The sequence below is a fragment of the Lagopus muta genome, chromosome 6 (assembly GCF_023343835.1).
Source record: "Lagopus muta isolate bLagMut1 chromosome 6, bLagMut1 primary, whole genome shotgun sequence".
NCBI classification, from domain to species: domain Eukaryota; kingdom Metazoa; phylum Chordata; class Aves; order Galliformes; family Phasianidae; genus Lagopus; species Lagopus muta.
Window position 1 is genome coordinate 22,911,991 of NC_064438.1, and position 19,107 is coordinate 22,931,097.

At 36.9% G+C, this 19,107-nt stretch overlaps 1 protein-coding gene across 34 annotated transcripts in view; it reads right to left on the minus strand.

The window, feature by feature from the left end:
• MADD (MAP kinase activating death domain) overlaps positions 1-19,107 on the minus strand; it is a 70,312-nt gene that overhangs the window by 13,989 nt on the left and 37,216 nt on the right. For 16 of the 34 annotated variants that reach the window (XM_048947595.1, XM_048947587.1, XM_048947583.1 and 13 more), the window contains 12 exons: positions 14,973-15,026; positions 12,062-12,159; positions 11,632-11,715; positions 9,190-9,348; positions 7,408-7,516; positions 6,793-6,855; positions 6,291-6,411; positions 5,096-5,201; positions 3,648-3,758; positions 2,854-2,961; positions 2,592-2,756; positions 1,133-1,205 (listed from right to left, as the gene is read on the minus strand). In XM_048947595.1, coding sequence (XP_048803552.1) covers positions 1,133-1,205; positions 2,592-2,756; positions 2,854-2,961; positions 3,648-3,758; positions 5,096-5,201; positions 6,291-6,411; positions 6,793-6,855; positions 7,408-7,516; positions 9,190-9,348; positions 11,632-11,715; positions 12,062-12,159; positions 14,973-15,026 — 1,251 coding nt within the window. Of the gene's footprint in view, positions 1-1,132; positions 1,206-2,591; positions 2,757-2,853; positions 2,962-3,647; positions 3,759-5,095; positions 5,202-6,290; positions 6,412-6,792; positions 6,856-7,407; positions 7,517-9,189; positions 9,349-11,631; positions 11,716-12,061; positions 12,160-13,088; positions 13,113-14,972; positions 15,027-19,107 lie in introns of all 34 variants that reach the window. The other 18 variants (XM_048947597.1, XM_048947592.1, XM_048947593.1 and 15 more) reach the window with 4 other exon arrangements.

Genomic DNA, 19,107 nt, shown 5'->3' on the forward strand with positions numbered 1-19,107 from the left:
CCACCCTCAGTGAAAATCCAGCCCATCCTCTTCCTCCTCAGATTAAACTGGACTAATATTAGGAGGAAATTCGTGTTTTTTACAAGCTACAACAGCTAAGCTGAATGTTGAATCCTTAGGATGCTGAATTTAAATGCAAGTAACTTTCTCAGTCATGCTGATGTCAGTTATGAATATAAAGCATAGATCCCTGAGATATGGCATTAAGATATTTGCTAGTACCTCAAAGCACAGCTTCTAGATCTAGCATCTGCTTGCAAAAAAGGAACACTCACAACAAAAAAAAAAATCATACTTGAAAACCCATAGCAACCCACTTTGCCTGAATCTGCAAAGTGACTCCAGCACAAGAGATGCAAGGGTCTTAAGAATGTAAAAATTAATTCACCTCCATGATTGTTACCCATACAGACACAGCACTTATGTCTCTCTGGGAGGTAAGAAAAACAAAAAGTTGCCCATCTCAGAACTCAATTCCCCAAAATTACAAATCCCCTTTTCTAGACTTTTTGACTCAACAGGAAAAGGAAAGGAATTTACGCCGATTATAATTATATTATTCTGTCTCACACAGTGATACTAAACAAGAATAATGTCTACAGGGGATAAGTTACATTTGTAAGGACACTGGACTAACCACTATTTGATTTGCACAAGAACAATACTTTCCAATAATAGTAAAGACTTGTGCTTTGGAAACCTGCAGAAAGCAACAAATTCACCACTGCAGATTCACAGAGACATATGAACATACTGTTAGACTCGATTCTCAACACGAAGTGAATACAGTTGTACACTCCAATCAGAAATAAAAGTTAGATAGCCGTGAAGAGAAAACAAAGTTGCAGCTTCATAGTATTTTCAAGTTACAATTTTACTGGTAGTTAGTCCTCCTTACATGCGGACTCTTCTTCATACAGGTGTTTTGCTTTTGCTTGGGTCTAGAATGAGGTATATGGGGGCAAGAATAATAGATGGCTAAGAATAATATTAAATCTGCTGTGTACACACGGTTGTGCAAAGTTACCTTCTGGTTTCCAACTTACAGGACATGATGCTTAAATAAACTAATAAAAAAGCGTGGATGATTACAGATGAAACAATAAATATTCCCAACAAGCAAATCTTGTACCTGGTTTAATGCTTTGCTGTCTTGCTGCTGCTCGTTCCATGCTGTCTTTTACACAGTAGTATAATTCCCGACACTACCATATAAGAAGAGTAAAATAATGTTATTTTCTCATATTACAGGGGAAGTGAATAGCAAGATTATTAAAAAAAAAAAAACAAAACAAACAAAAACATAAGCAAGCCCCGCGTGGCAATGTGGCACACAATAGCAAAAGGCTATTAAAGATTAACCACAGATTACTTACCGAACCAAAGATTACTTACTATATGGTATTTATAATTTTGTAATTTATCAACTTGAAAAATAAATATTTTGCATCTAAATAGCATGAGATAAGGAACAGGTCTCCCACTGGGTGCATTAGATTACTCATGAGAATGATGTTTACTCAGTTTCCTAGTGTAGAATAAGTTTCAAAACAATATTACAATCCCTCTCCTTCCTTCCCAACATTCAGAAAACAATGTTGCTGGTCATGCTCATATAGTTTATCCTTTTGTTAATTATCTTCATTTCCTTATGCCATATTCCTCAAACAATCTTCCTCCAATTCTCTTCTCTACTATAACATAATAGGTAAACTGTAATCTCAGAGTAAATTTTAAGAGAAATTTCACAGAATCATAAATTGCCTGGGTTTCTACCCAGGGCCCCAACTACATACAGTTGACTTTCTAAGTAACTTCCTTAGCACGCTCCTTTGTATTCCTTCCCTCAGTACTCACACCTGAGTTACAAGGACCTGGTCTATGCAAAATTAATTGTTTGAAGCAGAAATCTAAACGCTTTACACTTCAAAAATAGTAGCCTTTCAATACGTCATTTGCAGTTACAAATCTTTACCTCTTGTTTGCTGATCATTGTGTAAGAGTTAATGGAGTTTAAGAGTTATTGGAGTTCTCCTAGTAGGTTTAAGCTATTTCTTTATACATGTAATTAATCATAAGGAGAAGAAAAGGGCTTTCCAAATAGTGGAGAAAGACATATAAGAAATCAGCAAAACCAAACAGGGGCCAATGAAAAAAAAAAACAATCTATTTGATCAAGTTTTAGATTTAAAATAGCACAATTAACTCAATTGGAAGATACAACTTTATTTAGCTCTTACCCATGAACCCCACACACTGTTTTTGACATATTACTAAGTCTCCACGACCATTCAACACTTAGTAACTGAAATCCCTTCCTTCACATAGCACAGTCCAATCGCATATTACTCTTAGTTCTTCAAATAAAAAAACAAGTAAAAGCTGCACATCATTTTTAATTACATCCTGCTGTACTACTGCCTCCAGGTAGATGACAAGGCAAAATATTACCTTCAGTCAGCGTTAAGCAGCCATTGCAGTTCAGTAAAGAGTACTGAATAGAGAATGCTATTATTTCATTAAAATACACGACACACCAATACAACATATTTGTTTTGCACTGTCTTGTCTGCATTAAATAAAATGTGTACCTTCTTTGTGTAGAACTTGTTCAGTTGTGTTTCCTGGCCATTCCTCCGCCACAGACACAGAACTTTTGTTTTGGGGCAGTAAGTCATGTTGATGAGTTTCTCATACCACCAACGTTCATACACAGTTCCAATGTTGCTTCTCAGCACAATGCAGTCATCACACACCTCAGTGCACAAAGTGTTAGATGAGTTAGATGAGATTTCTAATACTATTTATTGAATGCTACTATTTGCATTAATGTATGTATGTTCCTTTCCCTACCTCCATGAAAAATATGTCTCCTGTAGTGTCTGTTCCAGCATGGACTACAAAAGTTTGCTTCTTGATGTGGCGGCTGCCGCTGGGTCTCACAGGGAGCTCCCGTCCATTCTAGGTAAGATAACATAGCACCATTAATGAACTTTGAAACCAACTTTCTTGAGAGGTGTCCAGTAGGTGACACTAGAAGCATTTTCAACAAGAGAAATGTATTTTTAACATAAATGAGCAGAGGCAATTTTGGACAAAGCCTTAGGCATGATACTCCAGTAAGTTTAGCCTCAAAAAGAGCAACTATGAAAGTCACTGCAGCACAAAACAACATTCAAGATTCAAGCTGGTATCATGTTCAGTATGTGATAGTGAGGTGTCTATTTCCTATAACTATTAATATTGTAGTGAAAAGGTCTGCTTTTTTCCCAGTTAACAATAGGAGAATTTAATGCCCTTTCAGTGCATAAAACCAAGCTACAGTCCTAGCAAGAACAAAAGGTTCCCAACAATAGTGATATTAGGAAAACATCAAAGTTGCACAGAACTCTAGTGCCAAAATCTCACATTTATACCTATTTGTACTGCAGTTCCGATGGCTGACTACATAATATTATAAGCAGGGTCATACAACTAACCATGGTCTTTATACCATTCATATGAAGGCAGTATTTAATAATCTGATATAATGATTTTTAATATTATTTTCATAGTGTTGCAGCTGAGCATTTATAGAATTTTGAATTGTTTTTTCCTCTCTCTACTGAAGCTCCCACAGATGCATCATTCATCATGGTTTTACCTACCAGGTTAGCAAGCTTGTCTAGAATGTCATTTAACTGCTGGCTATGCAACAATCCAATATGTGATTTTCCCATCAGACGACGCACCTTTTTCCTAATATCATTCTTATTCACCTAGAAAGAACATATAAAAAGACAGTTAGTTACTCTTCTCTAATCATAGGCAACTCCCTCTGCCTCCTGAATTCAACATATTTTTGTTTTCATTGCTAACACTGCAAAACAACCCATCTGCAGTTCAACCATGCTAGGTCCTCCTTAGCCCGGCAGTACCAGCAAAAATTGCTCATACTTTACTTTTCCCAACTATAGGACAAGAGACACTACATACAACAGATTTCCTGCCTACTCTTGCACAGCAAAGCAGCAATTTCATTACACCCCACTTCCCACTACTGAGATCAAAATTTCCAATTTCTCCACATTGCCGCTTATCAACTTTATTCGCTCTCCCCTTCTGCATCCACTGATCAAAGTAACTGGCTATTATTACTGCTACTGAAAGTATCACAAGGATGCATGTCCTAATAGCCAAATCTCAGCCTTCTTCTGAAATAAAATCATTCCAAGTATACTCAAATTCCACCTTAAAGCTTATCTTTGTATTCTATCAGAAAAAAAAAAAAATAATAATCAATCCTTGTTTCTTTCCCTACTTTCCCCTCCAAAAAATTACATGAAGCAACTTCTCCACTGGTTGGATATCAGACCTTAATCTTTTCACTACTATGGAGTGATACTTCACTTCCTCATATACAACATAAAAAGTTATCAAACTACCACTTAGGTATACCCAGTCTGATTCTCAAGGTGTTGCACTAGCAGAATAGTGCACCAAAACTGTTACAGGATTGTCCTGGAAAAGCAAGTCTACATCTAGACAGAAGTTTTATAAGATTGATTTTCCAGTAACTTTCAATGGAAAATTTGCATTATTTCAGAAATAATTTAGATTAAAAGAAAGCTATTAGTAGCCACCTACAGTCTTAAGAACATATAAGACAGCCCACTGAATGAAAAAAAGGATTCTGTAAAGTAACTGCAAGTTTCACATCAAGCTATTGATATGCATATTCATAATCTGCCCATATTTTCCTTTCAACTCTGTCTTCCCCAAAATGAACTGGAATTTGCAGCTGTTAGGAAATCAGACTAGAGATGCTCTCTACCTAACTTGTAACCCATATTCCCGAGAGTAAGAATGTCCTCTAGAGGTGCTGGTACAGCTAAAAATTTCATAGCTTATATTGCAATGTATATGCATACCTATAGCATAGGACTGCTTAAACTAAGACAACAAACCTCAAAAGATCTCCAGGTTCTAAAACAATTTCCTCATTAAGATCAGATATTTCAATACATTATGTTACAATATTGGTTTCAAGACACCACCACCAGAATACATTGGTTTGATATGAGCAGTGATCTATTAAAAAAAAACAACCACTCACCTTTATCATAAGCATATAAGCGATCATATTATGCAGCAGCGTAGCCAACAAGCGGTCCTCATCATCCTCCAAACGCTTTCGATCATGTTCTCCCAGGGAAAGATACCTGCAAGAATAGTTAGTTGTGAAGTAGAGCATTTTTCATCCAATTCAGTACAGCCCTGGCAGGGGACAGAATGCTACTTATAAAAAGTGTATGGCAAATAAAATCTTCAAAAACACTAAGCCGAATGGATGTTTTCCAGTACAATCATGCATTCATCTATTAAGCATTCATTAATTATTTAGTTCAAGCAACCAGACTATGCTCAGTGGGAAAGTTCTCAGCAGCCCACTGGTCTTCCACAGTTGCAGCTTCACGACAATTGCTAGAAGAGGAACATATAAATCAGTACAAGAGTTGTCCTCTTTAGAGCTTTGCTTCTGCTATGCAGCTCCATTTAACTCAAGACAGAAGTGTGCAGGTCATCTCTTATTCCAGTTGAGTAGACAGATTTCAAACTGCTTATTTTTCCAGTAACTAGAAACCCACTGACTACTTCTGGCTACTTCAGCTAAGAGAGCTAATTCTACATGATAGCATGGCTATAGATGGCACAGACACAGGTGGTACAAAGAAAAGAGAACGATCAGACTTTAGCATGGCTGAGAAAAATAACAGTAGGCAATAAAGACAGCTTAGAAGTAGCACTAAGTAGTCACACATGTTTCTAAAGAGTTGTTTTCTCACTGTGGTGTTTTCCAGATTTTTGTTTATTTGTAGTACAAACTGTAAAAACACCCATTTACAATTTTGTCTTATGGGAAAGTTGAAAATGCACTTTCTGAAGATATTTAACTTCTTCGAAAACACTGGTATATCCCTTTGTTCCAGAATACACTTGTCTGAACAAAGAAATCCTTTGCTTTATTACCAATTGAGCCTATTCCATAGTGTGATCAGATTTACCATTACTTCTTTCCCAAAAAATATCACGAGTGGTAAGAGAGACATGTGACAGTTGAAGATAGTATTTCAGTAGCAGGAGATGCTGACCAGCACAGAGACAAAAGGCTCATTTTGGGATAGTCAGTAACAGCACCAAAGTTTACAAAGTGACAAAATAACACATGCTACAGAACTGAAATAATATTATTTCTACTTTGTCAGCCCCGGATGAAATGAGAAAGAAAAGAGGGCCACTAAGAATTTTACCTGTCAATCATCTCCTGTGGTCCTTGATCCATCCCCATTCCTTCTCTCTCTAACATCACAGCATCCAAAAAGGCATCTTCCCAAAACTGCATCTGGTCCCACAGTGTTGAACGTTCTTTGCCTAGGAAATACATACAAAATTTGAGTTTTTATTCCAGGCAATTTCCCTTTTTCTTTTTTTTTTTTTTTTTTTCCCCATATTTTGAAAATACGACAAGCCAACAAACAATCCATATTAAAAAAGCAAAAACAAAAAGAGCAACTTTTAAATTGCAAACAAAATCACAACAGAGGAACAGTGTAAAATTAAAGACAAAACACACTGCTCTAATTCATGACACAATCTTTTGAAAAATTTATACAAAAGAATCTCTCATCCCTATTCTGTAAGAGATATGCTTTCTTCCATACACTGTTAAACACTTTTGGAAGCGACAGGAATATTTCACACAAACACAAATCATGGCAAACACACAGAGAAGTGGAAAGACGAGATTATTACTCATAGAGAAGGTTTCCATTGCAGCATCCTCTAACTGGTCCCAGACAGATCCTTTATCCCTACCTGTATCATTCCAAGTGGGTAGGAAGAATGAATAGAAAGGATGAAAAACAGAGGAAGAAAGAGCTCTTGATTAACAGCAAGTCCAAGTAAAATACATTACAAACAAAACAAAACAATATACTGCTAATTAAGGGATGCACACTCTAAAACTGTTAAACTTTTGAGTTTAGTAGCCTTTTATTTAAAGACTTAAACTTAAGGAACTTTTCTTAAAAGATCAGCATTAGATTTTAGTTTTCCGTGCATAGCTAACTAAGTTCCTTTTATCTTCCTTCCAACAGTATGAAGTATTCTTACTCAAGAACAAGAGCCTTGTAAAAGCTGCACGTAATGCAAAGTACACCACCCTCCCTTCTTCACTTATTCAATCTCCCCAGCAAATCCTTCACTTTACTCTGTATGTCCTAATGGACTCTCCTATTCTACCAGCACACACAACAGGGAGTAGTTTAAAAAAAACAATTCTCTGGGAATGCATAAATTCCAGTCTGCCCCAGACATGACTCCAGTTTCAGTCTAAAAGATCCCCTTGCTCCCTCAAAAATAGCTTACCCAAAAGTCCTTCATAGAGATAGACTCGCTGGTTCCCATCCTCTGGACCTTTCCCTGGAGTACTGCCTTTGTTCTCCTTTACATTCTGCTTCAAGTTATGAGACTTTGCCTGAAAATAATATACGAGTTGTCAGACATCTCTGCAACCTGCAGGGCTGTTTCTTGCAATATACTGCTGCACTTAACAACTTGCAAGTTATATTTCGTGTACACTTCTCCCACAAATGTTTCCAAAAAAGTGAAGTTACTTTGTTAAAAAATTAAGTTAATACACTCAGAAGTCCGGAATCCAGACAGACAAAACAAAAAATGCAAATCCCAGACCAAAGGAAAGAACTGTTAAACCTCTTCCATTATCCTCTACATTTCACTCTTAAGCAGAAGTTTGTCTGTGTTCTAACAGCAAATATTTCCCACACTCAGGAAACAGGTGAATATCACTATCGTTATACAGATGTTGAGGAACACAGGAAAAAAATGCATGACATCTTCTCAGGATGAAAATAGAAAATGAATATTCACAAACAGAATAAGTTTACCTGAGTTTTATCTCCAAATCAGACTGCACATCTTTCATTTACCATTCATAAAGGCTCAGTAAACTTACTGATGTTTAGCAAATCATTACGTATTATCTGGTCTAAGAACTGTATGCTGGGACTGTCAGCAGGAACCACAATGACAAAGATGCCCATCTATTTCTCTATCACCAAGTAAACTACTTTATAATACCTGACATTCATCACATGTCACATAATCTGACTTCTTTGTTCTGAACATGTTGCAGAGGTGTCTTAAACTTTATTTAGTTTCATTAATCAAGTATAAAAATGTCAAAAATGCAGAAAAATTGATTTTTCTTTTTTTTTGTGTGTGTGGTGTTTTTATGCTGGTTACCAACCCACAAAGTCTAACTCCACAGTAACTGAGAAGACTTTCTCTCAACTAAATAAGCTGATGTTACATTATTTTCATGCTCTTAAGAAAAAACTGCAGTGAAGTACCATGATTTTGGTTGTTGTTTAAAATCTGAATACCTACCCGGTAAAGGCTTTTACAGTTCAGTGAAGATTATAACATAATGAATGCAATCACACCAACGTATAGATACTGCAAGTTGTTGTCACATATAGTTTACATCTTGACTTAACTAAGTCAAGTATATGATTACTTTCTTTGTAAGATGTATATTAAGAGGCTATACCAATAGTCAAGAACTTGAAAAACAAAATATGCTCTAAGAGCATTTGAATTTTACTGCATACATATCTTCCAGTTAGGAAAAGATAGTTAAAAGTTATGATTAAGCTGCAGGTAACATTAATGTTTTTAAAAACCAGAAGAACTGCTAACCTCCATCATCATAGGCTCATCACTTTTCTGTATCAAAGAGCTGCTCCTAGCAAACAGGCTATCAGTTCCTTTTAGTTAATTAGAGTCAGACAGTGCTCTTTGACTTTTTTGTTTGTTTCTTTCTGAAGGGGAATTAAATGTCAATTTGGTTGAGAGTAACATCAAGCAAGGGTGAAATTAAAGACTGCTAGAGCCTACAACATGATGTGGAACACAAATCTACTGTACTCAAAGAACCACATATTGCACAGCATATGAAGAAAGGCACACAGATCTAGCAAAAATTTAATCCTTAATATTTTGATATTGTAAATAATTGTTGATTAATCCTCCAAAGAGAATAAAATGCCCTTTTTGAAATACACACTAAAATTAAAATGATTACTGGGCAGGAATTTTAAAATAAATAAAGGTATGCAGCATTCTTACAAAAATAGAGCTAGTAGCAGAGTTCGTCTCAATTTCACTGTCTGACACAGTGCCCCTGGATCCTGTCAGATTGCCTCCATTTTCCACACTTGGGCCATCACCAGCATTGCTACTCAAGTCACTGTCTGCTCCTAGTGTCTCCCCAGAGCTGTTACTAACCTGTGGAGAAAGATAAAGCCATTATTCCTCAGTAGTCAAGACAGTGCAGACAGAAAAAGTTGTAATTTTTTTTTTCTCTTACAGCATAAAATAATGAATGGTACCAACTGAAGGCCACCTCTGCCTTTCCTTTTTCAGTGATACTGTTCTCACACAAAGTCCAGTAAAAGACTAACAGTCCTTCAAAAAAATCCCAGAAGTGTTTAGTTTGGAACAGATCTGTTAGGATGTTATGTTACATCCCCCTGGATCGAGCAAGGTCAGCTAGAGGATGTTGCTGAGAACCACGTCCAGAGAGGTTTTGAAAATTTCCATGCATAACTATTTTATAACCTCTCTGGGCAAGCTATTCCACTGTTTTACCACTCTGACGATGCTTTCTTTTTTTTTTTAAAGTATATTCTGTTCAGATGGAATTTCCTGTGCTTTACTTTTTGTGTTGATCACCTCTTGTCCTAACAGTGGTTGCTTTTGAGAAGAGTCTGACTCCACTGTCTGCACTCCTTCCTGTTTAGTATTTATACACATTGATAAAAACCTCCCTGTGCCTTGCTTTCTTCAGAGTCCCAACTCTCTCAGCCTCTCCTTATATGAAAGATGCTCAGTTCTTAATTGTCTTTGCTGCTCTATGCTAGACTGCCTTCAGTGAAGCTGCCCTTGTATGGGGAACCCAGGACTGGACATCCTGCTAAAGCGGAGGTAAGCAACATCATCCATTACTCTCCTCTCACACACTAGGTTAGTTATCCCACTGTCTGAGTTAACAGCTCAGTTAAGCATAATTGCCGCTTTGTAAATCCATGCTGACTACTCTCATTTGTATTCTCATCTTTCATGCATTTGGAAATGCTTTACAGGAGATTTTTCTCCACCTTCTTTCCAGGGTCTGAAATGATGGTGACCAGGCTGTAGTTCCCCTACCTTTTTTCTTGCCCTTTTTGAAGGCAGGAGTGATGCTTGCTCTAACTTCTTCCTCAGAAATATCCCTCAATCACCATGATTGCTCAGAGACAATAGCATCAGCCAATTCCCTCAATGTTCATGGCTGGACACTATTAGGCCCCATGGACTAATGCATATCCAGTTTATTGAAGTGTTCCCTAGCCTAGTCATCTCCATCAGTAGTAAGTCTTCCTTGCTCCAGCTCCAGGCTTCTTCAGATCTCATAGGCCTGGAATTCCTAATGGCTAGTTTTACTGGTAAAGACTAAGGCAAAATAGGAACTGAGTACACCAGCGTTTTCCATTTGTCACCAGTTCCCCTGCCCAATTAAGTAATGGGCCCAAGTTTTCCCTAATCTTCCTCTTGTTGTTTACGGACTTGGAGAATCCTTTCTTGTGGGCATTCACATTCCTTTCCAGATTTACCTTCAGACTCCACCCCTGCAAGATGGTACAGCAAGTGTATATTCCTCCTGGGTCACCTGCCCCTGCTTCTACCTGCTATGCATTTCTGTTTTACGCTTCAATTTAATTAGGAGTTCCCTGCTTATCCATACATGTCATGTGTTGCCTTTGCTTGATTTCCTATTTGTTGGGATGGAACCTTCTTGAGCTTGGAAGATTAGATCATTGAATACCAAACAGCTCTCCTAGACTCCTTTTCTCTCCAGAGCTACATACCACAGAGAATAATTTCTACATCCAACAGAGAAGGGCAAAGTATTATTCTTGTTACAGGCTGGGAAGAGATTATGGAAAACTAAATATTCACAGGTATGCAGCAGTTTAGAGAGAAGAGAAACCAAAAACAAGAAGGAAATTCCTTGAAAAATGCTGTATCAGATAACATGCAGCAGGGAGAAGTCTTTTTTGTTGAATGCATTTGTATTCCTTTTTCTCTAGGCCCTACAGCTGATCAGAAGAAGCAGACATATTTGCACATGGTTCAAATGGCGTAAGGTAATGTATCAGAAAATTATTTCTTGCTTTTAATGCATCAATCTATTTTTTTCCTCTGGCTACAGTCTTTTGAGATAATTTGTATACAACTAAGTCATATTTATAAAAGGATTGCCTGTTCCATAAATACGCCAGTATGTATGAATACATAAATGCAACAAGTATCATATATGACAGATGCAATCTGCTAGTAAAACAATGCATATTATGTCAGATAGACATTCACCACCCACTCAGAGGCTCTGGACAGAGACATCATAGGCACAGTATGTGGTGTCTGTGATAGTATGCAGTCATACTGTACACAAAACATAAGCATGAAATGCTCTTCACTTTACCAAGAAATGAATCACATCAAGATTTCACTTTGGGTATACCCTACCACTGTGCTAACTTCAGAATCCTGGCTGGTACTTCGGACCATAACTGATGGTCCTCCACTGGGAACAGAGTCAAAATCACTCTTCTGCAAGCAAAGACACAGAGGAAAGAAAGGTCATATCAGTTTAGTTTTGATCATCACAGAAAAACCACCATCTCCCACTCCATTGGGATCTTAAACCACATGTGATATGCTTCCTTGACTGATCAAGACAGATAAACAGAGACTACTGATTGCAAGTCAAAAAAGTAATGGGATTTTACAATTGAAGAGTTAGCAAAGACTAGTACCCTAAGGGAAGAGAAGAAAAAATTTTTCAAGATGAGCCTTGCAAGAAGTCTCAAACTGTACAGGTTTCCCACAGGTAAGCAGCAAATAGAAAAATCTTCTATCTTATCACATAAAAAAACCAAGCAAAGGAGCCACTGACCTGAGAACCTGAGGCCAAACTGAGGCCACTGTCTGCACTGATTTGGGATTTTTTCTCATCTGTTTCTCCCAAATCAAAATGTTTCACACCTTCTGGCCCTGTGCAAAGGAAAAAGTAAATCATTATTTTATCAAGAAAAAACAGTACAGCAGAAGGCAGGTGACAGACTGAAAGCAGGAACAGTATCAAGAAAACAAAATTTACATTCTCATTTTTGCATGTTTTTTGTTTTTTATTATTATTTCTTGGTACTGTTAACAAAAAGGCCAGCAGAACACATCTGCCATTCTTTGAATTTCAAATATTCCAAAGGCATAGCACAATGTGACTGTTATTTAACAGTACCTTTGTTAGTCACTCAAGAGAGAAAAGACAACATACAAAGGTTAAATAGCTCCCAGTTACAGTAACACATGCAGAGCAGTTGCCATTCAACTCTAGGAAGCCACTTCCTTAATTCTTGGAAAAAATAAAGGATACTTAATTGCTTGAAGTCACTATCCCTTTTAGAACAGCTAATTTGCTGAGTGTCTGCAATTCAGTTTGTTGGACAGACAATAACGAGGCAACACATCACAAGAACATCATTAGTGATAATTGGTGTTACATCAGTAAGAATATCAAGGAAGAAGCTCGTATGTTGCTGAACTTCATAACATGTGCCAATTATGTAACAAATGGCTCTCCAGAGTTGGCAATCACATAGGTCAGTAGTGAGAGAGAGAAACAACAAGCCTTAAGTCATGCATTCATAAACCCACCCAACTGAATAAACAAAATAAAACTATAACAATACAAAATAAAAAGACAGAGAGAACTTTGTGTTCTATTTCCCATGCAGTTCTGGAATCACATCATCTATTGTCCTTTGATGAGATGGCAGAAGGAAAAGAATGATGGACAGGTAGAGCCTGAAAAGAAATTTGGATAAGCACTGCATGAAGTAAGTAATGAGGCAGGAAAAGAATGTGTTATAGACTGTACACAAATTATCACTAGTTTCAGAAAAGGGAAGAGACTGCAACACCTCTGCCATATCCATATCTGCCAACTATTCAATAAAAGGAAGACATGATCAGCAGCTGGAATAGTTATATTACATATCCATGAATATATCCAGTATCTCTAACCAAGCAATGCCACAATCTCTTATAATCACTAATCACAACAACCTGGGAATCATGAACATGTCTGTATTATATGTAACATTAGAAAGGGCAAGACAGTGAAAAGGAAAGAAAAAGGCAAGGGAGGAGAGAGTGAGAGAGAAGGATAATATACAAAGATTTGTGGGAGTGAGCTTGAGATGGTATGTAAACTCATGAACAGCAAAGCCATAAGGGGGCTATGCAGACCATAGTAGCTTCCTACTCAAAAACAAACTGTCCATGTGAAATATTTTAGATAATTGTTCCTCATTTATTATAGTAGTCTGTCTATAAAACCTTATGCCCTAGTTACTGCAAATTGAATTGTGAAAGACTAAGATCAAGGAAAAATTCAAAGCTGAAAAATAAACTAAAAACATCATTTACTGAATTTGGAATTTTATTTTCTATTGAAATATATATTATTCACTTCTAGAAGTCTATGTCCAGTCATTCAAACAGCCAATGTTTCCCATCCTGAATAATGGCGCAGGAAAAGTTTTGTATCTCATTAGTACAGTAGGAATACTAAACTTCAGTTGTATGCTCTAAGCAATGCAATCAGTTCCCTGTCCCAACACGTATTTCAGATGTACTTCTGGCAATTTGATCTTTAAAGCAGGTGAAACTGACTGATGCAGGTCAGGTGTTTTCCAGCTATGGGCAGTAACAATAGCTGAGTTTAAGGAGTACAATAACCACAATCATGCTGTTATCACTGCCACTTTACAAGCACTTAGGAACTTCCCCTTCCCTTGTTCACAGAACTGTGTACCTATTTCACATTTAAATAACAACAAAAAAAAAACACAACCAAACAATTTATATCCTCCAACATCGAAACCTAACTGAAGGGCCCAATCTGGGAGAGTACGTGTGCACGTGCTGTGCCTGCTGCACACACATTCCCTGCACAGCAGAAAGCAATTCAAGTCTCCAATGTAGTATGTTGCAGACGTGCCTCCACTTGCTGGTGATAACCAAACCAGCAAAACCTGGTACTGTAACTGCAGATAACACATACGCATATTTCAATAGACGTTAGCATTATTGTAGATTTAGACTGCTATTTAGATTCTGTAAACAGCCTCAAATCACTTTACTCCTCCTTTAATGTGGTGTACTGAAAAAAAAATTCTTGTTGATTCCTTATTATTAAGGAATTTAAGAGGATTTTCTCTTAGAGCCATCACTAAATACAATTCTTCACATACACCTTCTCTCTCCCCCTCTAAATTACTTCTTTGTCACAGACTGATTGTAGTCAGAAACTGCTCTTGGTTGAAGTCAGGTAACAACACTGGCCATCCCAGGATTTGAAAGGTCAAAGAATTTTTCATTGTAGTAATGTTTGATCAAACCATACATTCATGGCAAAGACCTGTTTAGCAAGACTGGTCTTTAAGCAACGAGTTGGAATGCCTTGAAATCCTTCAGTATATATCTGATACAGTGAGGACACAGAATATCTGCTTCCTCTTTTTTTTTTTTTTTTTTTTTTTTTAGAAGGAAACATTCAGGGAAAGAAAAGAAATAAATTAAAAAAAGACGAGACATTTGAACAAAATTTCCCCAGAGCAAACTGATCTGTTTGGACTCCTCTATAAAGCAAGCTTTCCTGATGGACTTAGTCTTTTACCTAATTTTGTTTTGTGGGTATAAAAATTGTGTGCCATAGATGCAAGCTCACCCCGCATCTGGGGAGTTGGCAGTTATGGGGGAGGCTGTGGGAGTCAGTTGTCTATGTTTTATTATTTCCTTACTCGTTTTTTCCAAAGATTTTTGCTTTTTCACTTCCTGGTGCTTGTTCCACAATTCTACCCAAGATGCATTGAAAGCAGGAGAGAAAGAGAAATAGTCAGCAGCTAGTCAGACAGGTGAAAATGGGGACAAAACTTGAAACAAAAATCCCACCCTCTTCATCTCAGAAAAAAAAAAAAATAGAAATTTATGATAACTACTGGGTGCAGGGTTAGTTAACACCAATTTACAAGAAATCAACATTAGGGTATTTGAGAACTGCATCATCTCTCATTTACAGAATTCAAAAGTTAGAGATGATTTCATACAGTGAATCAACTGAGCAAAAACAGCTATTATGAACACATACAATGCAATTCATTACCTTTCCTGAGAAAGGCCTTTAAGACTATCAGATATTTCATCTTCCAAAACGTAGGTATCACAACAGTTCTAATTAACAGCAATGTTTTTACGTTTCTAGCTTGTTTCGTTGAAAGGAAAAGGCACAAAAACAGCAGCAGCAATCCCAAGAAAACCTAAACTGCAGGTTAACACAATATTTAACCAAAATTATATATTGAAAATTATCACAAAGTTCACAAGTACAAGTTACTTCTGATCTGACAGTATTCTCAATAAATTCTTGGCTCTGCCTATAAAAAAGTCCTACATTAAAATGCAGAACTTTTCTTCATCCATTTCTTCACATTACGTTATGAAGAAAGGAAAACAGAGAAGAAGAATAAGCACGATAAAAGTCAAGCTTAACATCAGCTTTCAAAATTCTACTGAGGTCACAGCAGTCCAAGCCAAAAGATTCCATAAGAAGACAAAATACAAAGATAAAGGAAAAAAAATCTGGAGTCTGCATGCACTTCTTTCATTTGAAGCTTAACCCTAAGAAAAATCAGTAATGAAACACTTGCACCTTTCCAGCACTTGCACTCTCCAGCTCTCTGAAATGCACTCATCTGCTCAGAGAAATCACATAATTTCAGGTGCTCGCCCACTGGCAAAGGAAACACTACAAGCTGGCATGTTGAACTAAGCCTGAATGCAAGCAGGGTTAAAGCTAGAACTGCTACAGGGGCAGATAACTCCCAGAAAAGTCACAAAGGGAAGGAAAAAGCAGCATAATGTTCTTCAGCTGCTCTTCAAGGAAACTTCCTGAGCCTAAGAAGCCGCTGAAGGCACGTCAGGAATCCATTCCACTCTGCAGATGAGCAAAATTAAGGTAAAACAGCCTCTAAAAATGTCTATTTAGAAAAATATCTACTGAAAATAATTTAAAAAGCCCATGGTTTTATAGGTGTGGAGGAAGGCTTCAGACTATCATCATTAAATGTTGTCAGGAGTACGGTAACTTCAGCAAGGGAGAAGAAATAGAAAGCTGCCTGCTAGCTGATTGATATCTACATCTGCTTCATGATTGATGGATATTCCTTCAACTTTCATAATCACACAGATGAATGAGAAAATTATAGATCCAAACAGCATCCTATAGGCATACCTAGCTGAATATACAGTGAGATCTGGCTTTTTGAATTCTCAGACTATACGGTTTTATGCTAAAAACCACCAGGCTGATAGCTATGATACTTAGCAATAAATAATTTAGCTGATTTGCCTGTTAATCCATCATTAGAATTAGTCTGTTTCAAAGTTTAATCTACGTCATAGGAATGTTTGAAAGTCTATACTGAATCTTAGCGTATTAAAGACAGCATTTTCCTCTCATCTGCTCTGTAAAAGAGGAGAAAAACACCACAAACTTATAGGATATAGAATACTACGTCTATGGCTGTTAAACAAGTCCAAACAGAACAGGACAGCAGAAGAATTCAATGCTGACAACAACATTTTCTGTTTCAAAAAATTGTCAATATCAAGTGATGTGAAAGTATCAAATAATTATTTAAAAGTAGTAATGGAAACTTCAGTAAATATTGAAACTTTCAATGTTTAAAACAAGCATGCAGTAAAACCAAACCTACCACTAACGTAAAGGGGGGAACTACTGGCTCTCAAACTTAAGGCCACCAGTGTCGAAATAAAAAGTTCAACATTATGGTGATGACCAAAGACCCTGGAAGCAAGCAAATAACTGGTGATCTCTTTGGAAAGGATCAGAAACATCACATTCACAACAAATCTCTTAACTAAGCAATTAGACACTGAAGAAAAGCAAAGAACTGGTCTTCAACTGACAAAATCTGTCACCGTTTCCCTCAAAAATAGGAATATTGAATACCAACAGCCTTTACCATTTATAATGGAGCATCCTATATACTTCCATTGTGTACAACTGGCCAGCACCTTGCTGAAAAATAAATACAAAAAGGGGCTTGAGCAGGAACAGATTTTCACCCTGAAGTTCTGAAAACACAGTGAACCTCCTGACCATGGTTTCCGTAGTACAAAAAAGCTACACAGATTCAGCTACTGTAACCCTAGATCCCTGAGATCCAGCTTAACTGCCACATTAACACTTACTGTACGCACAGTTACTGCAGCTAGTGTTATGCATAAGTTTATTCTATCAAGCTGATTACATACTTCTCGTTCTGTTATTTGCTCTTTCAGACTAGGTCGAAAGAGCAACAACCCTAACTTGCATTTTGTCCATACAATACCAATAGATTCATTGAGAACTTCAGCTCTGTATTTACAACCTGAGACTGTAAATGAATAAATAAAGGCTTTCTGTATCAAGGAACTGCCAAGGTTGGAAGGAACACTTGGAGAACGTTCCTACTCAAAGACCAAAACAACAGCAGGATGCTCAGGACTACTGCTATCTCAGCAAAGTGTAAATGTTTACCAGATGTTTCCTCCCTAAAGAAGTTAGTTTGACTGAAGAAAGCCTGCATTTCATTCCAGAAATAATTCAGTCTAGCCATGACCAACTCTGGTTCTGAACAACCAAAGTGTTAGCTCACACAAAAGCTTTCTTAAACAAAAAGCCAAACAGCTTTAAATGATTTATTGGAACACAAGAGGAATTTCTTTTACTTCCAGATCCCAAGAGGCAGATGAACATAGATGTTACCTTGTTTTTATAGAAATTAAGATTGATTTGCATACTCTTTCATGGTCCTCAGTGACAGATAAAACCAGTTAGGTAAGAAGGCATCAGAAAAAAAAAAAAAAATGAGAAACTCTGATCAGATTTGGTGAAACTGTATTTTTCTTGTAGCCTAATTTCATAGAAGAAAAGTGGAAATCATCAGAGCATCAGAACCACCATAAGGAATTATAAGCCACCTGTTCTAGAACACTAAATTGCTTAAGGCGAATACTCTAGCAACGGCACTATCAGAACATACTAAGTAATACTTCTTTTGCTAAGGAATTCCTATAATGCTTCATAAACATGAACTGTCTGGTCCCTACGATTTCTGCTTCTATGAAGTTTTAACCTCATCTGAAAGAAAGCAGAAGTCTGAACAAGCCAATCTAAAATCTCTTCTTTCTTGAGAAGAATGGTGGCCTACAGACTGTTTTATTCTCAATGAAATAAGAAGCATTCCTCCTTTTAACTATTCTACTGAAAAGAAATTCAGTTAAGTTCCCCAGAGTAAACCAAATTGAAATGCTGGAAATTTTAATCTTGTAGCTTCATAATTGATTTCCAAATACAGCCTAAGACTGGTTTCTGAGCTTTTGCCTCCTTAGATTACCTCTTGAAACAAGAAGGCGAACCAAATCAGAGGCGATCAGTATCAGTTCAGGATGATTTAACAGCAGATAGTCTGCAATTGTAGGTATACATAAAGTACATAAAGTTAAGAAAATGTCTGCACCCTTTCTGCCAAATAACTATCCAATACACACACTGCCTTATTTTGTGTCATTTACTGGAAGTACAACCTCCCAGAACACTGCTTTCAGAAAATTAATCTTTCATAGAATGAAAAATGAAATGAAATTTTAAATGAAAATTCAGAAGTTATTTTAAACAGGCTATAAGCAAGGCTAAAGTGTAACATGACATTTTTTGAGTCAGTGAAGGATTTTCCTCACATGTTGATGGTACACCTACCTATCTTGCTTTCAATCTGCAGAAGGTTGGATCCAACCTGAATCTTTTGTTCTTTTTTTTTTTTTCTTTCCTTTTTTTCTTTTAATGTATAAAAATCCCTTTTAGCTAAAACA